Source organism: Eleginops maclovinus, chromosome 7 (assembly GCF_036324505.1).
Source record: "Eleginops maclovinus isolate JMC-PN-2008 ecotype Puerto Natales chromosome 7, JC_Emac_rtc_rv5, whole genome shotgun sequence".
Lineage (NCBI taxonomy): Eukaryota > Metazoa > Chordata > Actinopteri > Perciformes > Eleginopidae > Eleginops > Eleginops maclovinus.
In genome coordinates, this window is record NC_086355.1 from 7733185 (window position 1) to 7752939 (window position 19755).

Consider the following 19755-nt stretch of genomic DNA (forward strand, 5'->3'; position numbering starts at 1 on the left):
TGATGTACTCTGCAAATGTCATGCATTTTACAGCAAAAATAGTCAAATTTGATAAACATTGCAAAAAAGTTGAAAAAAACCTATGTGTGTAGTTTGTAATTGTAATTGAATGAATACATTGGGGAATTGTGGGTAAAAATCCAATAAACTTAAATAATTCCCTTTCAAAATTCTACAAAATGCTAGAATAGCAAAACAGAATCGAATAAGTCCACTTATAGATTTGAAGTTCCGATTTTAAAAGAGTGTCATTTAGCAATGAATTTCCCAAGATTTGACTATCCAGCTAAATGTATACATAGTTTGAAGTTTTACACCAACAGATTCATCTAGTAAGAAAGGCAGGAAGACAGTTATTGTAACTCATGATGTGCCACAGTGATTGAACACATGTGTAAACTCTACACGAGCTGTTATTGTTCATGGACATGACCCTGCCCCCATGCACCCTGCTGCATGTCCTCCCTCTCTGCCTTTATACTTCTTTCCGGTAAAGTGTGAGATTGAGAGAAAGTTGTAGAGTTTGTGTTCTTACTGTGTTAAGCTTGGTTCAGTACGTGGCATTATAAAACAATACAAGCCTAAAACAAACTGATGTTCTGTCCGGAGGTGTTTTAACAGTGGCTATATTTGAAACTACAATACTTTGTACTGCGAAAGAAAACAGTGAAATGAATATGCTCTCTATTAAATGTGTAAATACTTTTATATACTGTATTAGTAAATATATTTACATAGAAACAAACTTTTTGAGTTTTTATAAATGTGCCAACCTAACCTTCTCTTTAGGGTTTAACTTGTTTGGTGTTTTGGATATTCTCACACTACTTCAGATTCTTAAATGTAATGCTGTATGTCCATTTAGTTTCTCTCTCTTTAGTTTAATTTCTCTCATGCACAGCATATTGCCTACTTATCTGCTGCTCATTGAGTTTATTAACTATTCAAACACTGTTGTTAAATAATAAAGTAACGTAGCATTGGTACTGAACTTCAACTGGACATGGGACAACAACTGCTGGCATGACGCACTGCAAATGTAAGATGATATAACTTTTACAATGCATTACATTGCAGATGAGTGATAACCGTCAGACTTTAATTAGTACATTTACTGTTATACATTAGCAGTTTACACATTAATATATAAAGAGTTTTAGTTTGCATATAAAAAGTCTATCTCAAAACAACCATTGCCTCATGTGCCTTGTTTAGTGCAAGTCATAGAAAGAGCTACAGCCCCTTTGACTGTGTAAATACAATGATCATAAAGGAGATATATTATCCTTTCTCACAGACATTGTGTACCTTGAACATTGACTCATACGGGCATGTATGGTGAGAAAATATTACAAATATCCAATGTTAAAAGAGCATTGAGGTTTGCAAAACAATTGCAGGATATAAGCAAAACAAGGTGCAAACATAAAAAACCTAAACCCTTAACTGTTAATGGGGATCGACTGTCGATAAGACTGGTGCAGTGGGTTTGCATACTGTTGGATAGCAGGTGTAACCTGTCAGGCTGTTAATGTGGTGTTAGAAACAGAAATAACTGTTAACTGACATTTGAGATTCATCTTGATTGGTGTTTTTCACCGCCGCAAAAACATGCAAATGATCAGATTATGAACCGATATAACTGGATCTCTTTTATGTGGAATAAACAATTAAACACTTTCACAGACCTGAAAGATTTGAGTATAGCCGGAGCCCAGTTATCTGTTCTTCAAAGGTCCCCTAGCTCCTCCCTCTCTGTACCGTGTGACAACAACAACTCATCCACAGAGCGGAGCTGCACTTTTCAGCTCATTTTCCTCCTGTCATTCCTCCTCCTATCTTTGATCATTGTCCCGCCGCTCAGCCCCCCCAAAAGCCTCACTCAGAACGCCTTTTTTTCGGCAGCTCTTTTTACTTCCCAACTTATCTGAGGGGCTAAACTCTCGTGGATTCTTTCATTTAGGGGTGTCTCGGCAGGCTGGGTTTTATACTTTGAACTTCGGCTACTCTCTTCCCCTCCTGTAGGTGACCATGGCCGTACCGGCTGCTCTGATCCCAACTCCTCTCGTCCCACCGCCTCCGATCTCGACTCCCTCCGCGACGACGTCCCCGCCGTCGACAACTTCATCCCCATCTCCATCCCTGGCCCCCCCACCCGGAGCCGGGCAGAACCTGTTCAGATCAGAGCTCCTCGTCACTAGCAGCCCGGGCATCCCTTCTGCGGGTCTTCCACCCGGCAAACCCGTGTACTCGACCCCGTCGCCTGTTGAAAACATACCGCAAAACAATGAGTGCAAGATGGTCGAGTTGCGCGGTGCCAAAGTGGCGTCTTTCACCGTGGACGGCTGCGAGCTCATCTGCCTTCCCCAGGCTTTCGACCTGTTCCTGAAGCACCTGGTCGGCGGACTGCACACCGTCTACACGAAGCTGAAGCGGCTGGAGATCACGCCGGTGGTGTGCAATGTGGAGCAGGTCCGCATCCTCAGAGGGCTCGGCGCCATCCAACCCGGGGTGAACCGCTGCAAACTCATCTCCAGAAAAGACTTCGAGACCCTGTACAACGACTGCACCAATGCGAGGTACGTGGAGAGCTCTGCACGGCGTTTTGGTTTAAATGTCTGTATGGAGAGCCGTGCGTAAAGGCGCGGGAGCAAGGAAGAGGGAGACATTTTAACTTAAAACAAGTGATTCAAGTGATGAGATAAATTTGCCCTTCGAAGTTAGAAATCGCTTGTTTTAGTTGGTGAAATTGTGAGCGTGTGTTACTAACTTTGTCGTAGTTGTCAGTTGGACGGGAAAATCCCAGCTTGCGACATCAGTGAAAAAGTTGAGTGAAAGTTTTTAACACGTGCAGGGCAGAGCTGTGCCATGATGGATAGCCTGTCTGCCCCAGAACAAATGAATCGATAATGTAGGCTACACAACGGCTGGGTTTCACAATGCTGTAGAATCAACTTCAGGTGTAGGGCTGCCAATGCAAAGACAATTTTATAAACAACATGCCAATCATATTTCATGATGCTAACATTATAGTAACACCTCTTTTATTCAAGGAATCTTCTTGATCAATTTTCTTTTAATGACTTTAAAACATTAGGTTATTACCTTTTATATGCCCTTTCCACCAGGGCCACATGTTCAATTATAACTTTAATTTAAAAAGTAAACAAGACAAACCAGAATCAACATAATTATATGACATGATTTTTTTGTTATAATTGTTCTGTCAGTATGACAGCCAGTACAGATTTGAAAGAGGTTACAGTACACTCACTACCCCTGTAGTGTATGAAGCCAGTTTGTTTTGTACCCTGTAAATGCCAGGGATAATTGTCATACACTCATATGAAAATGTATCTTAATGAAACATGCTTACTTTTAATCAAACAAATCAATGAATATAAAGCCTGTGGAAATTAATGCATTAAGCCATATTACCAAATCAAATATTTCGGGCTTTATATGTTTTAACATGGAGTGATTTAAGTGAAGATCAATATTTGATTAAAAGCCATTTTTACTGTCCTGTTGCTCCTAGCTTTGATGTATCGCTCAGTCTCACAGGATGGTTCAGCCTGGTCAAATTTACCATCTTACCTGTCACTATGATTGATTTCATATTGATCTCCTACCCAGAAATGAGCTGGAAATGCAAATATGATGGAAAGGCTCACATCAGTGGGGAATAGCAATAAACACTTTGAGTCACTTGGCTATCTCAGTCTAAAAGCAGACAGCCTTATGAACAATGATAGTGTGAAATTAAAAGTTATTTCTGACTTTTAAGATGCATGCTTACTATAGAACTCATGTGACAAACACTCAAGCACACAGAAGTTGCTGTGCAGACACCTTTTTTTTTTTTTTGGGCCATTAATATCCATATGTATGATGAGGTGGAATACATGTTGACCCTGAAAGCACTGCTGTATCTAAGTGCCCTTTTAGGCCTGGTCTGAAAATGAAAAATGTGATAACCGATACAACATTTTGAGGAAGAGAGAATAACATTATTCTGTGAAACAATTTTAATTCTAGAGCTTTTTTTCGGAATTCATGTAATTTAGTTGTTTGTAGCCATCACTTTCTTTAATTAGTAAACATAGTGCCTGTTCTCTGTATGCCTAAATTATAACAGCCAGCCTCACACATCTACATTATATATAAGATTGAGAGCTTCTAAAAATGCTGTAACTTCATATTTCCATTGCTGTTGTACTCGTCTCAACAACCTGTGCACTTGGGTGCTTAGACATCATTTACATAAAGCATTGAGGGAGCAGAACCCCCCTCCTTCTTCCTCTCTATAGAAAAAAAAAACATACAGCGCGGTGATCCTCTCCTCAAGCCTGGCGTGGGGCTTCAGGTGACAAAGTATGTGGTTGAACTCTCCGGGTTGTCAATGGGGGGATGGCCAGCGATGGGGTTAAAGGATAATGCAGTGCCTCGCGTCGCTTTAATGACGCTAAAGTGGTGGGCTATTACGGGCACATGGACAGGACTGTAATTGTCTCTGAAAGCAGCCAGGTACTCCCGGTGCTGGGCTGAAATCAATCACTCAGACCCGGCCTGCCCGCCTGCCTGCCCCATTTGGAGAATTACATCATGGAACAGTGAGGCATCCGCTGGATAAAAGGCTTCTGTTACTTAGAAAGAGTTGATTTTATTTGCAGGGATGTGTGCTTTACACAGTCTGTCATTGAATTGCTGCTGACAGAATGATCAGTCTGAGTAAACAGGACACAGGTTGCCCCGTAGGTGAAAACGAGTTCCCTCTCCAAAGGCGGTGCTCCGTTTTTGCCCCGACTTTAACTGTCAGTTAAAAAGTGTCTGAGTTCACCGGTTAACCCGCTCAGGTTGCACAACAACAGCCTGCTGCCTGGGAGAATTTAGCTTTTCATCTCGGCCCTATTACTACCTATTATCACAATTCTTATTATGCAGTGGCAGAGTGGTAACAATGAAGTGAATAATACTCCTGTACAATGGGTCTTACTATTTCACATGCTGTTTTTTTCCCCTCCCACGGTCTATTGTGTTAAAACAACACTACTCTCATTTTGCACACAGTGTGAATGTGAATAGCATCACAGAGCATCGCTGCATCCTGCTGGTCTAGTTTTGATGTGGACACAAACAAACTCCAACCAAATTGTTCCCTACTATGCTCACTTTAGCATAACATTAAACAGAAAATAAATCTGTTGTTGAGAAACGCAGGGTTGGATTTTTTTATTTATTATCATGGTAATGGATAAAAAGAATATAATGAAAAATTCCTTTCTCATACTTAAACTTCGAGTGTTTGTAGTCTTAGAATAACAGACACGGTATTTTAGTAATTATTGTTCATCTTTTAAAATACACAAGAATACAGTCATTCTTGACCGCTTCATTTTCTTAAGGACTCTCGGAGCAGATTAGGAGTGTTCGCTCCCAGACTGATCCAGGTTCAGTAATCTCCCCTACATTATGACTCTGGCTCTCCAGGAGCCCTCCAGGAGCCCTCTGTTCCAGCTACATGTTTTCCTTTTCATTTTCCCTGTGGTGGGATGGAAAAGGTTCTTATTGCTGCGTGACACTTGAACTCTCTGAAAGGTTATTATAACACGGGGGCGGTGCAGAGATATCGCATATCTCTCATTGGTCTGCTTTGTAGGGGCAGGCTATCCGATGCTTGGGCGCAGAAATTCTGCAGTTAATTGACAATCATTGTCTACCCTTGAAGGTTAACCACACGCCCCAGACAATGTCCCACCACTGGGAATGGGACGGCTTTTCACTTACATGCCCCTCTTAAATAGATTTTCCCCGGCTCGTTTCAGTCAAACAGATCCTACTCTGAAATGTTACCAGTGACAGGTCACAGTGGAACGACTTCTTCTTCAACAGATATATTTAATTGATACTGATATGACAGAGAGTGTTTTGAGAGCTATCACCTCTCTTGTTCCTATTTCAAGAGTGTTTATGCCTAAACACACGTATTTGCAAATGACGGTAATTGTTTTGTTTAGCGCTCGGTGTGAGCTGCCACCGAGGGTGCCAGCTTGTCTCTCTCCCTCCTCTCCTCCGCTGAGCTCTCTTATAATATATTTGTTTTCTACAAGGCACGGATGTGTTTACAGGTACTCAGGGGAGATTTCTGGATTCCATTCAAATCATTCCCAGTCAGAGTGGGTGCTAAGATACCCGTCACCCAGCAACCACATCCAAGAGGGAGCTTGGGCGATAATAACTTCAAAAACAGAGTGACAGATGCCTGATTAGAGAGAGGGAGAGAGAAAGAGAGGGGGAGATAGAGAGAAAGAAAGAGGGGTGTATAGAAAGCTGTTTAAAATCCAAATCTATTCAAGTACTTTTTCGAAAGTCAAATTGGCTCTCATATCATGCGTTGTTTCTTTATTAAAGGAAAACAAAAGCATTTAAATTCTCTCTTTTTTTTTTTTTGCATTTTAATCCTTCAGTGGGGCTCTGGTAAATTTGATTAGGTACAGTACATGTGCTCAAGTCAACTGTGCAGTTGGCAGATGGCGGCAAGGTGTTTTTTGCAAACAAATAGTCTCCTTGAAAATCAAAATTGCTTTATTGACTTGACATTCATTCAGCCGGAACAAGTGCAAATTAAAACATTTTTTTAAGCAGAATCCACTGCCTGGCACACTTGACAAAAGAAACATTAATTTCCAGTAAGATCTTTTTTTTTTAAAAAGCTTGCAATAAAGCTGAGCCAAGACTGTCCAAACCCCAGATTTCATTCGTTAAAGAGGCTTTGTTTGACACTGTCTAATGTCATTTGTGGATTTAGAGGATATTTGCATGGCAAAGAGGCCTGTATTGTTAATTTGCGTGTTGGATGCATTAGTTGTCCAAGCTCCTATCTTATTTGCATGCCTTTACTGGATCGGCCACAGCAATTGAATTACCAATTAATTCCTCTAGCAAATGGTTTAAAATCACACTTTGACATCAGGTCTTTCCACGTTAATCAGCATATTAAAATGACCTATCTTTACTGTGCTCACCGACCATAAATGGGTATTAGCTTAGATTTTTATAGACAACACACTTGAGCTGTTTAAAATCTATCCGTCAATATGACTTATCTAGCATGTTAAACTAGATTTGTTAACAGTGATTTTACCTGATGATTTTACACTTGAGACTGATTGCCTGACAGGGCTGCAATAGATTTTGGGTCACTCTGATTTCCGTTCCTCTCTTTCCCTTGCTTGTCTTTACTCACGGGCTCCTTCACATTACTGCACATTTAGGGAGCATGGCGGAAGTCACTGATGCTCGTTCCAGGATGTTAAATGCTACTGACAGAAGTTAGAGGGAGCAGATGAGATTTTCTGATTGGAGAAGGAATGCAGGCCCTTGCCTGGCTCTGTCTAATATGGTCACATAGAGAAATTGATTTTCCTCAGAAATTAATTAATTTTTCATATAGCCCAAAGCTGAAGTTTAAAAAAGAGTGCACACTTGCTGGTTTCCTATTTTCCCCCTTTTTTAAAGAATTATTGCCTAATCATATTAATACTTTTGCCCCAAGGATGAAAAGATAATTGTACAAATGCATTTGGAAATATGTATCACTGAGTATTTATGATTAAATTATGCAAATAACTCCGCTCCTATCCTTCGTGGGCCCAGATTGTCTAATTAGGATTGATATGGCGAATAGATGTTGGGGAATCTGAATACAAGCATGTCCAAAGAGCAGAAAATTGAAAATGACAAGGCTGGAATCCTTAAAAAGTGTGTAGGTTTTTTTTCCTCTCTCTGTCTAATTCAGCGTAGCTGTATCAGGAGTTAATTTTCCCCAGCTTCATTTCTCGTCTGAGCTGACAGGAAAAGGAATCCATCAGGGAAGCAATCTCAGATGGGATTCCACAAATTTCCTCCACTTTTTTTTCTCCCCCTCTTCATTTTCGTGAAGGCTATCAGGGATGAATCTTCTCCTGAGTAAACATGCAGATGTTATTCCTCCAGTGTCAATGTTTTTGGAGCTCTCCACTCAGTACAAAAGACTCCTCCGAATAATTGAAGTATATTAAGAAAGGAATGTGATCCAACAAAAAGCCCTTTGTACTTTTGGAATTTCATTGAAGTTATGCACATCATATTAAGATAGCACAACTTATTTTGTCCTTTTACAGAACGTTAGGGAACACCCTACACAGATGCACCTTCCTTTATACACAGGCACCTGTTTCTCTTATATCATGCTGTTCAAATTGCATCCATTTTAATTTGATAATGTTATGAGACAGCTATTATGTGTTTAAGGCAGGTGATTGCAAAGTACTACTAAAATAATCAGATCAACCTGATGTTATTGTAAATGTGTCATATGTTTCCATAGTTATGCAGATAACACAGATTTATTTTACAGTAGCACAAAGTGTCTATAGTTCCATGCATTGATATTAATTGATGTCCTTTCAGGTTGCCTTCCTGTCTTATTGAACCACTTAAATTGCCTTATTGAAACGTGTGGTACAAAAAAACCTACCTTGCCTCGGAATGTGCTATTTCAAATTTGAGTTGGACTTGCCCAAACAGACTGACAGACCAGTACATTGACACTAGTTTGAGCGAACAGTTACATGTAATTTAACAACAGACGTGTTCCTCGCTGGGCTCAGCGGTACATCACAGAGAAGAAATCAGGGAGGAAATGACATCGGCTTCCACTCTCTCTTCTTCTGTTGTTAGCTTCAGATGAACGGCACAGCACAGGAACGGCTCCAGTGCCTCCAACAGTATCTATTAAAGGGCTGATTGTTATCTAATCTTTACCTGGCGCTAGCTGGAAAAGCCCTGAAGCTAATGACACTTGAGACTAGCAGCACATTCTATGGTGGTTCAAAGCATCTGCTCAGTCAATACCTTGTGATGAAAAACTAAGAAAACGGCCCCACAGCTATTTACGTGAAGTCTGAATTCACTTAGATACCAAAAACACTTTATGCAGTCAATTTGTAGCATTGAATTATAACTAACAATGTGCATAAAATGAGTTCCTGATGAGCTAGCCGGCTAGACAATGAACTGCTCTCATGTTTCTGGTTTTGGAGCCTCAGACTGTGGTATTAAATTCTGCTTTTTTATGATTTAGAAGTAAATAACTGATTTAAATGTAATTCAAGCCATCATACGTAAACAGTTATGATGAATGCAAAGCTGATGTCAAAGTCAGTGATTCTCAATCCTCTGAAATGTCACAGTTCCATGTTACAAACAGTTTTGCATTGATCTGCTAGTACATTTAAATGTCATATCCAGAGGAATGGTTCCTGCTGCAGCATTGGACACTGATCTGAGGATTGTTCCAGATCTGTCTTTCAAGTGATGAATAAAATCCCTTTAACCTTGCTAAATCTGCTCAATTAAAATTAAGTCATTAATCTTAAGGTCATTGTCGACGGAATTATTCTTAAATTAGAGGATCGAGAAAAAGGCAACACGTTATAATAATGATAGAAGAACACGGTATGTTCGTATGATTCAAGTTCAAAATCAAAATGAATAAAAATATCAAAGTCAATATTAAATATTGTGCTGCATATGAATGGATCATTTATGAACAGCTTTGTTTTGAATAGAGTGATTTCAGCTGTCAGCAACTCAAAGAGAACGAGGCAGTGCATGCTCTGTACTGTAAAACGATAAGGTCTGCAATTTTGGCTGTTATCCTCAGAGATAGCCACACCCAGAGCTGCTTCCTGACGGCATGGCACACCTGTAGAGGTTATGAGCGGGGTATCAATATCACCAGGTCAACACATTTTCATCTAACACTGACATCTCTCTTTGCCTTTCACTCTCCCGTCTCTGCTTCTGTCTCTCCCTCTAAGCCTAGTGAGAATATTGGTGGGGGTCTTTATTGGTTGCAGCGCTTAGGTTTCTCTCCTCATAGACTCAAATGTCACCGTCTCCCCGATGTTTCTTTAAAATCGCCTGTGCCACCAACTTGCTGTGGCGCCCCGGCTATTATTACCCTCCTCTTAAAGAGTGACAGGGGTGTCCTCGGAGAGGCGACACAAACCTCTGTGGATGGAGCTCTACTGCTGTGTCAAGCCAATGCTCCCAGCCAATCAGATAGCATGAAAGACACCACTGTACACCTGGTACTCTATGAGGTGAGCTGAAAAGTAAAGTCAGTTCATGTTCAATACTTTAGAAACATGACCACCATCTGAACTGATGTTTATGTCACTGAACATTTCTACAGACCAATCAATTCTGAAATCTATACAACAATTTTTAGAACCATGAACTGTCAAAGGTATCATACAGGAAAAAAATATATACAGCAATCGTAATCCCTGACTATGTTTTGGTTTTAAAATAATGTTTCTTCATTTAAGGAAAACCTTTCTGCCACAGTGGAAGTTAACTTAAATGTATACTTGCCATACCTGCCATCATAACCCTGTGTTTGTAAGGTGGCAGGTGCTCATTTCATACCCTAAACATGCCTCATTTTTACTTCTTCCCACATATAAAAAGAACATCTCAATCAAAGACAGTTGTTATGAAAATAAAAACATTACAGAATAATTAAAGTATGTTAATAACTTGTCAAACCCTCCCCATGCATGTGCAAGTACTTCGAAAGCAATGTTCTGTAACAGTAACTTGTGTATGTTCCCAGTAATTCCACGGTAATGCAGAAAATGGAAATAAACATGGTTATTAGAATAAAGCCGCCCCTGGCTAAAATGGTTTGTCCACATACATTAACCCTGTGTTACTTTCACATTAGGAGCGTGTGAGTGTGTTTGCTTGTGTGAGAGCGTATGTGTGTGTAAGTGCAAGAGAGAGAGAGGGGGGGGGGGAGAGTGTGAAAGAGAGAGAGACACCCTCGCACAACTTCACATATGAATGGTCTTGTGTGAAAAGAAGGATGAATTGAGTCAAGCTGACATAGCATGCCAATAAGCTTTGTCTCATTTCCAATGCTGTATTCATTTTTGCCACAGAGAGATTTATTGCATGATTGACAATTATGAGAGGGTGACCTAGTTCTTTGTGATGGAACAAAAATGGTTTTCATCAGTTGCCTTTGCTGTCTTTTGCATTGTGTGTGTGTGTATGTGACGCTCCCCCAGTAAAGAATAGGGATAGCCTCCATGCAATGAGATACGTTTTTCCCCCCTCCCAACTATGGAAACTCATGCATTTTTCTCGTAATGGCTTCATATATTTTGCATAGAATCACATCATCCACTACGTCTGTTCCCCAGCAGAAAAAATGAATTTCCTACCCCATTAAGCAATGTGAGCTGTCTAACTGGATCACGTTAAAGTGACATTTTTACGAATGCTCTTCAATCTCTAACTTTGGTTCTGGAAATAAAAAGAAAAAGGAAGTAATTTCGCTCTCTGTGAATATGTCTTCAGGACACACTGGACCATTTTCTACCACTGCTTACTCTTACTGCATTGCTGTTTGTTTTTATTGTTGTTGCCTGATCATTCAAATCACAAATACACTCATCCTTTTATTGTTGTGACTGTCAGTAAAGGGCTCCATTTACGCCTTACATTTCCTGATTCCTTTATGGTTCATTCTACCTGTGTGTGTGTGTGTGTGTGTGTGTGTGTGTGTGTGTGTGTGTGTGTGTGTGTGTGTGTGTGTGTGTGTGTGTGTGTGTGTGTGTGTGTGTGTGTGTGTGTGTGTGTGTGTGTGTGTGTGTGTGTGTGTGTGTGTGTGTGTGTGTGTGTGTGTGTGTGTGTGTGTGTGTGTGTGTGTGTGTGTGTGTGTGTGTGTTGCATGCGTGTGCGTGTGCGCGTGTGTGCCCAGTCAAGCTTAGATTACTACGACTGTGAGGAGGAAGTCTCTGCTCCTCCTGGGACTCCTGCTTGACTGGCCCCACAAATGATACAAGCCAGGGTTTAGTTGGGAGTTAATATCCTGCAAAATTGTCCTGCACTGCCTCGGCAGAATGTGGATGATTAAATGACACAAGCATATCAAAAACATTTTTCTCAGACTAGTGGCTGTTAAGTGTTGCGCCGGTGCAGACGTCTCCCAAGGTTACCATTAAAAAGAGAGGAATATTCAGTGGGAAGTGGGTGTCATTGAGCTGTGATTGTGTGTGTTTTTGCATGTGTGCACCTGTATGAGCGTGTGCGTGCGTGCTTCAGATGTTTTGTTTAATGCCCCGTTTGAGTGGTAATAATATCTCAATAGGATTTCAGGGTCTCATTGAGAGGTTTGGTGGAAGGTTGAGAGGACATATGCTAATTGTGCCTGAGAAGATTCGCCTCTCGGAAACACATCCCACAAGACTTTTCCTTGTACACTGGTTGCCAGACTTCTCCCAGTGACAAAAAAAGGCTTAAGGCTCCAAAGCGATCCATTTTATCCTTTCTTTTTCAAAGGATGCAATGCTTTGTTTTAACCTCGGCAGGAAAGGAGATAAAAGGCGGTGTAATAAAGCCAAAAGGTCTTTCTGTAGTTATCAAATGGCCTTTCACTCCTGACCTTTAAGATGCCACAGTAGGAACTGGAGACAATGCTAGAAATACAGATCAGATTTCAGAGATCAAACACTACTTTGTATAGTTTACTTGCATGGAGAAGAAAGAACAACCTTTCAGAGCCCATCTTTTGAACATAGGAAAAACAAAACCCAAAAATATTTGGAAAAGAAGGAACTGCCTTGTCGGTGCCTGCACAGATCAAACACCTAAAAAGTGGAAGTAATGCAGCAACGGATACATTCGAGTTCAGAGGCGTTTCTTTCTATTTCTTCCTTTATCTGATATTCTCTTGCCATAGCAATAGGTTTTGTATAAGGGCACTCAGTCATCTGGGACATGGCTCTTCAATATAGCTGTGTGTGTTTCTATGTGTGTACAAATGCATTTACAGCACCGTTTGTGTTGCTTTTTACATTATTATGTATGTCACTGACATATAATAGAAACCTTTTCACAGAGTTGTGCCATTTGCTTTTCCTTTTATTACATGCCAGGTAAGCTAATCATATTTCATTTGATGCTGTCCACCACAAAGCTTTCCACTATTCATACTGTAATTGGAAAAAACAAACCTAAGAATGGTAATGCTTTAGGTGAGGTAGCTGTAAGATCCCCAGTCCTGTGCAACACTCAGTTAATCTAATGTTTCCAAGCTTAAGTTATTCAGAATTCTTAATGCCTCAATTTACACAAATAATCGTTGGTATGAATATAACTTCTGCCACATACTTTATCGTGAATGGTTATATGTGTGACGCGGCAGGTTCAGGATCAGGTCATTCAAAGTGACAACCTGCATTATAATGACAGGACTACAATACCCAGCAGTCAATTCTTTCAATCACATCCATATTCGGGCTGACTACTGACCGCTAATCATGCTCTTAGATGTAGAGCGTTATCACGATGCATGATGGCACCCAGCATTCCTGTCATTCTCGGCATTCTACTGAGCGGCACTCGCACTCCGAGCGTGGGCTGTCGGTGCTTGTGGATCCTGAAGGGCTGTGCGCAAGGGGCCCAGCCGGGGCCCCGCTGGGCCAGGCCTGTTGACAGTTCCTTGGCACTGTTGTCTCAGCAGGAAGACGTCAGTTGGAGCAACAGAGAGGGTGTGGACGAAGGCCGTCTGGTCAGAAGAGAGAATGGAGTTTGAGAAGATTAGGCTTCACCCGCGGGTCATTGTGTTCCCAGAGCAGGCCCGAGCCGGTCGGCCTCTGTGTTGTTAAAGTAAAAGGTCAGGTCCAGCGACCAGGCTAAGCCTATTAAACAACCCGCGCAGCTACGTCCTGGAAACCTGACTGTGCTTTCTCTTAACTACCGTACAGGGGAAACATCAGCTTTGAACAGCTGAGGTCGGCCATATCCTGATGTGTATTGGAGCTAATTGAAAATAATATAACTCCATATGAAAGGATGGCAATCATGCTTCCTTATAACAACAGCCAGCAATTTCATATTGCGCGTTTCATTTTGTAATGTACCTAATTGTTTTACCGAGCCCTGGAGTTGGTATGCTGTACAGTGTGTGCACTAGGCTGCCGGAGGTTTGCCCTGACAGATCCTACCAGTGTTGAACAAATCCTCACATTTATATCCTCTCAGTACTAAATGCTTATGTACTGCATTCATAAGGTCGTCTGAGCCCCAACACACTCCCATAAGTCTCCTTTAGCTGTAGTGATGGCTGATGTCAGGAATGTCTGCCGAATGAGAGGAAACACAGGCAGATAGCGTTTGATCCGTGATGGAGATGAGTCCACATAGGAGTAGAGCTAGTGATTAATAATGGCGCATCTGGGTAAAAAGGATGTCATCCCCTGGACGTCTAATGAAAGCTCTTGAACATATCTGGGAGAGGCGATATGTTGACAGTGGATGATGCAAATGAGGCTAAATGTGAGAGGAAACCTGAAATGAATCACCCCGCTGTCTCGGTGGCGTTTGTGTGTGTGCGCCCGCGTGTGCACGTGTGCCCCGACTAACAGCCAGCCGTTTACGCCGTACAAAGCTCGGTGTGACACTCTCTCTCCTTTGTCTCAAACTGCTAACTGTATTTAATTTCACATCTTATCGGGCCGGGCTTTGTCTGTCTGTGAGTCTCCGCACAGTGGAGGCGACCCCCGGAGATAAACTCTGTCAGGCTCTGGGGTGATTTATTAAATTCTGATTTCTGTGAAGGACTTTAATGTCGAGGGGGTGGGAAGAGCGGGAGGGGGGGGGGGGGGGGTGTTGGGCTGCGGGTGGTGTGGGGGAGAAAATATGTCGCAGGTGTCTCTGCCAGCCCCGGGCACTGTTCTCTCTCCATTACCAGTATTGTTAGGTATAGAGAGGCAGGAGAAAAGAGAGAAGTAGGAATCTATGCTGAATTTCCTGTCTTTGTTGTGGCAGTGGGCTTGTTTTTTCCCTCTGTTCCAGGCCAGAACAGCGGTATCAAATCTCACTTGTTTGGACTGGAGATAGCGACTGCAATGTGGAACGTGGTTTAATTTCATCCGGGGGCTCAACCCAGCTCGGCTTTTGCGGTTCTCCTTCGTCCTCATTGCACCTGATCTGTTAAGGAAAGCCTCTGACCTTATCGGCCTCCTTGATGTCGTGTCCCCCCTGGTTATTTAAATAAATCCTAATGTCAAGACAAATGTGCCAAGAGATTTTATGGGCTGCTATAACAGCCTATCTAGAACTCGTCCTTCAATTTAAAATATTTTCTTGTTAAACACACTTCACAGGTCAATTGTGCCTGTTCCGAAGCTCAACATGTTAATTTTAATATAATTTTATTCATCTCAAATGCATCAGCTCCTCCCCCCTCGAAACCTACTTTACATTTCTCTTTCATATCACCTTAATCTAAATTGATGTGTTATCAAACATGGATCTCAGAGGAGGGGATCAGATAATGACTGTCAGTGGTGCATGGTGAAATGCCTTTTTGGACATCATTTAGTCGTCCACATTATAAAATATGCTTTAAAGCTAAATCACAAGGTGCTTTTCAAATGACCCTTCCCTTTGACAGAATTGTTTTTTAAAGAAAGAGCAGAGCTGTAAAAGTGATGTGTTGCTTCCTCTCATATCCGTGAAGCAGTTTGATCAAAAGGTAATATTGGTGAGGGGCCGCTGCAGCTTCGTGTCTGCTACAAGTTACTCCCCAAAGGGCTCTTCTTCTCTCTGACACCTCGATTCTCTAAAGTGATGAGTGGATGATAAAGAGTTGTGGATTCCAGATATTTATTTATTGCTCGTAGTGAAGAAGTTAATAGAAGACGGTGGGCTGTGATGCGTGAAGGGCTGCATGGGACAGGACTTCTTGTCTTAGATGCAGAACTATAGAATGCCGGGCTGGAGGCATACATCAAACCACACAGACGTGCGTGTGCACAACACAGACAGCGACGCTCTATATCAAATAGTTTACCCCCTCTCTTTCTTTCTCTTGCCATTTTTCTTTTGTATCCCACTCTCAGGGTGGCTATTAAATCAAACCCGAAAAGATGAGTTTGCAAAGAGAGAAACTCAATCCTACTTTGCAAAACTACTCAGTCAGAGCTCCCCAAAAACAGCTCACTGAGATCCGTTTAAACACACTTTCCCTCTTGCAGGAGCAGAGTGTGTTTGACCTAGTATGCAAACCCTGGTTAGCAGGTTTGATTGAGTGGAGCCGGGGATCTTAGGGCCGACTCCTCTGATACCTACGTCTCCCTGTCTCCATTGTTCTCTGCAAGTCAGCATCTTTTGTCTTTGCCACTGATTTGTCTTTTGATCTGTGCGAGTGATTTATCTGCATGGAATCGTTTTTCTCTCTGTTCCCCCTCAGGAAATTTGGAATGAGGCTGGCCTAACCTTGCCAGGGCCAAACAAAGCCCGAGAGCTGATCTCATGTATTTTGATGCTGTTTGTGAAAACCACACACACACACACAGCACAATTGAGAGGACAAAAAAGGGAAAAAAGAACCCCGATGGTGTCCGTTGTTTTGTGTTTTTCCTCCAACAGATGTAAGTACCTCCAGCGAAATTTCCATTTGGAAGTGACATGTTTTTCAAACTCCATGTTATTAAATGGTAGTAAGTGGATTTAAGTGGATACCTCTCATGCAGGCTACTAGGCCGCTCAACAAAAAGCCTCTGGGAACGTAAACTGCTCACTGTGGCTGAGATCACCAGGTAGGGCTAATGGAACGGGGACACTGATGTCTTCCGACTGCAACAGTTTTCCCTCTGTTTGCCTGGTTAAAAACGCCAGAGGTCGGGGGGATTGGAGTTGACAACCCTGAGGGGATTGGAGCTGTTTGCCTTGTGTGCTTTTTTTTTTCTTTTTCCACCCGCCCTCATGTGCAGCTGTTATGTCGTCCTCCCTCCTCCTACCAGCTGCCAAAGAGAGACACACACATAGAAAGACAGAGAGAGAGAAAGGGAAAGAGAGCTTCAGTGAGAGGGAATGGTAGGGTAGGAGGAGGGGGGGGAGTAAACACAACTACCCAACACCTGCTGCCCGTTGAGGAGAAAAGGTGTGTGCAGGAGAGAAGGGAGAGGCAGGAAACAGAGATAGGTGGTTAGGGAGAGGCGACATGAGTACAAAAGCCTGAGATTGTGTTAATGTGGGAGTGAGGATTGTGGAAACCCAAAGATTAGAGGAGAGACAGGTGGGGGGATATGCAGGTAGGCTACAGTATCACACTCTAAACCTTTGGTATTCTAAGTGCTCCCTCATGCGCACAGTCTGGTTATCTTCCCTGGTAATCTTGGAAAAATATAGATAAATATCTTTGTTCCGAAAGCAGCAGTCTCGTTGCTCCAGATGTTTACGTGCTTTCATCAACATTGTTTTGGGGCTGAGGCCCGGCGTGTTTGTCTGAGATCTCGGCGAGAGGAAACTTTTCCTCAGCAACGCTAATTATTTTTCCATCACCACCCCGTCACCGGCAAGAACTCCTCACATCCACATCGCCTCAGCGGCGGCAAATAGAGCACGTAACTCCAGGAAAGGACAAAGCTGTTGTGACTGTGTTTGCACAATTAATGTTTGGGAGATAGCTTTCTTTCTTCCTCGAAATGTGCTTGTGAATTTAACAAATACTGTAGCGTGATACCATTCAGACATCAGCGATAAGATCAGCGCTGAAAGTTTGCCATGGTATTGACTCCTGTCCAAAATATGCATATGGGTTTGAATCAAATGAAGGAAAGCAATCTTTTTAATCAGCCATTTTCTCTGTATCGGAGTAGTGCAGAGTTCCCCTCTGTTCCGTTTGGGACTGAATTGTCAATTGGCTGACATTATCTAAACAAGAAATATTAAAACTAATTAAAGAAATGTCTCTGTAAAATCTTGATAAGGCTGAGGTTATTTTTTCTCTCTCTCTCTCTCTCTCTCTCTCTCTCTCTCTCTCTCTCTCTCTCTCTCTCTCTCTCTCTCTCTCTCTCTCTCTCTCTCTCTCTCTCTCTCTCTCTCTCTCTCTCTCTCTCTCTCTCTCTCTCTCTCTCTCTCTCTCTGTCTGTCTGACTGCTGTTAGGAGACTTGCCACAGGCTTGTCTGAGCAGAGGAAGTTATGAAACTCCTGCTGCCATATCATTTGAACAAGGAAGTTTCAGCCCGTTCCTCTGGCTCTGTTGACTGGAGTCCATAAAACAGCTTTATTAAAAATGACACCATTCCACTCTGTATTTGCTCAGTGGCTGCTCATCTAGATTAGGTCACATGTTGCTGTGTAGTGTCGCCAACAATAGCCGCAGTTTATGACAGATAGCAGCTGTCTGGGCCGACTGTGTTGTGATAACATATTGCATACTGTACATCTCTAAATCTGCTGCTTTCTCATCGAGATAATCTGCTTCTGTTTTCAACAGAAAACTGTCTCGACCACAATTCAAAAGCAACTCAGCGCTGTTCCAATTTCCTGTAACCAACTGCACATGATAGTAAATCATCAAGTCGAAATGACACGGCGAGTGCTATACAAACTCCGCTAGATTTGTGGCTTGTTCTGCAGAATTGATGTAACACTGTTACTTCGTATTGCCCAAGTTCAATTGTTGAGTTAAATGAGGAAATAGCCCCATGTTTCTCAACTGAACCAAGTGTTATCTTGATCAAAGGCCTACAAATCAGCTCAATTCATGTCAAAAGCAAGCACAGTATCTGCATTGTATGTTTGTGTGCATTTACAGGAATGCTTGTGTGTGCATGCCCATAGACATATAACATAACACCACAGAGAGAACAGAGAAAGGGAGGGGTGAGCGTTCAGAATTATGTTATGGCTGCCTCCTGTTTAGCTTTTCCCAGAGCCCTAGGCGACTGGAAGGCATCAAGGACACCTGGGTGCGACTTTATTAAAGTATGAAATGAGAGGTCAGTGACGCGGCGGTCCCACACATGACATCCTGCTGCTGGCCCTTTCTTCCCTGCCTCCTCCCCTCAGCCCAGGGCTCTGATGACTCCTCTATGGAAGTCTGTTTCATTAATCCCCCTGAGGGACCCCTCAACTGCTCTTTCTGCCGCTGATACAAATTTAATTCCTGATAGGTCTGTTAGATGGAAGCCGCGTCTATCAAGGCTTTTAATTAATGTGGCACTACTCTCGGTGTATCACAATGTTTATCTGAAATTCATGACCAGGGCGAGGACGGACGGGATTGTTCAAAGATGGCTTGTTTTCCCTTTTTGGTTTGAAATGTGAATTTTAATTAGACACGGTTGTTACTCTGAGGGGTTGTAAAAGGGGGCTCTGTGCTTGTTACAAGGAGGCATGTGTGTGCATTGTGTGTGTGTGCACGAGGTAACTGCTCACTTTATCTGTTCACTTACTGTCACACCTTTCAAACGTGTTTATTTTGCTTTATTAATGCCCCAGTATTTTGTAGGAAAACAATATAGTGAAAAGGTTCAGGAAGCTACCTACAAAAGTGCAATTGACTAAATTCTTTGGGCTTCACTGTAAATCCACAGTCTGACAATGGGCTGGCCCGACAACTGTTTGTATTGGCAGGCTATTTCCAGCCTAATAGCTGTACAGTATCATTGTCAGCCTCTTATCGTGGCAGGCACAGCCCTTTCTGACACGCTGACACCTCAATGGTGTGTGTGTGCATACCTTTGTGTGTGTTTGCACACTTGTTTGCATGCATTCATCTCTGTGTGCAAATGATTTTGTATGTGTTTTATATATATCCACTGTCAAGATCTGTTTGTCTAAGAAATCATATTTTTTCCTCTCATTAGCAGGCTGATAAAGGGGAGATCATGAAAAGCCCGTCT

The 19755-nt window shown here is 42.2% G+C and overlaps 1 protein-coding gene across 6 annotated transcripts in view; it reads left to right on the forward strand.

Annotated features, from left to right (window-relative positions):
* Positions 1–1819: 1819 nt before the first annotated feature.
* The window catches only part of dachd (dachshund d), an 89611-nt gene continuing 71675 nt past the window's right edge, over positions 1820–19755 (forward strand). For all 6 annotated transcript variants that reach the window (XM_063888529.1, XM_063888530.1, XM_063888532.1 and 3 more), the window contains exon 1: positions 1820–2579. In XM_063888529.1, the coding sequence (XP_063744599.1) occupies positions 2032–2579 (548 nt within the window). In that variant the 5' untranslated portion in view covers positions 1820–2031. The remainder of the gene's footprint in view (positions 2580–19755) is intronic.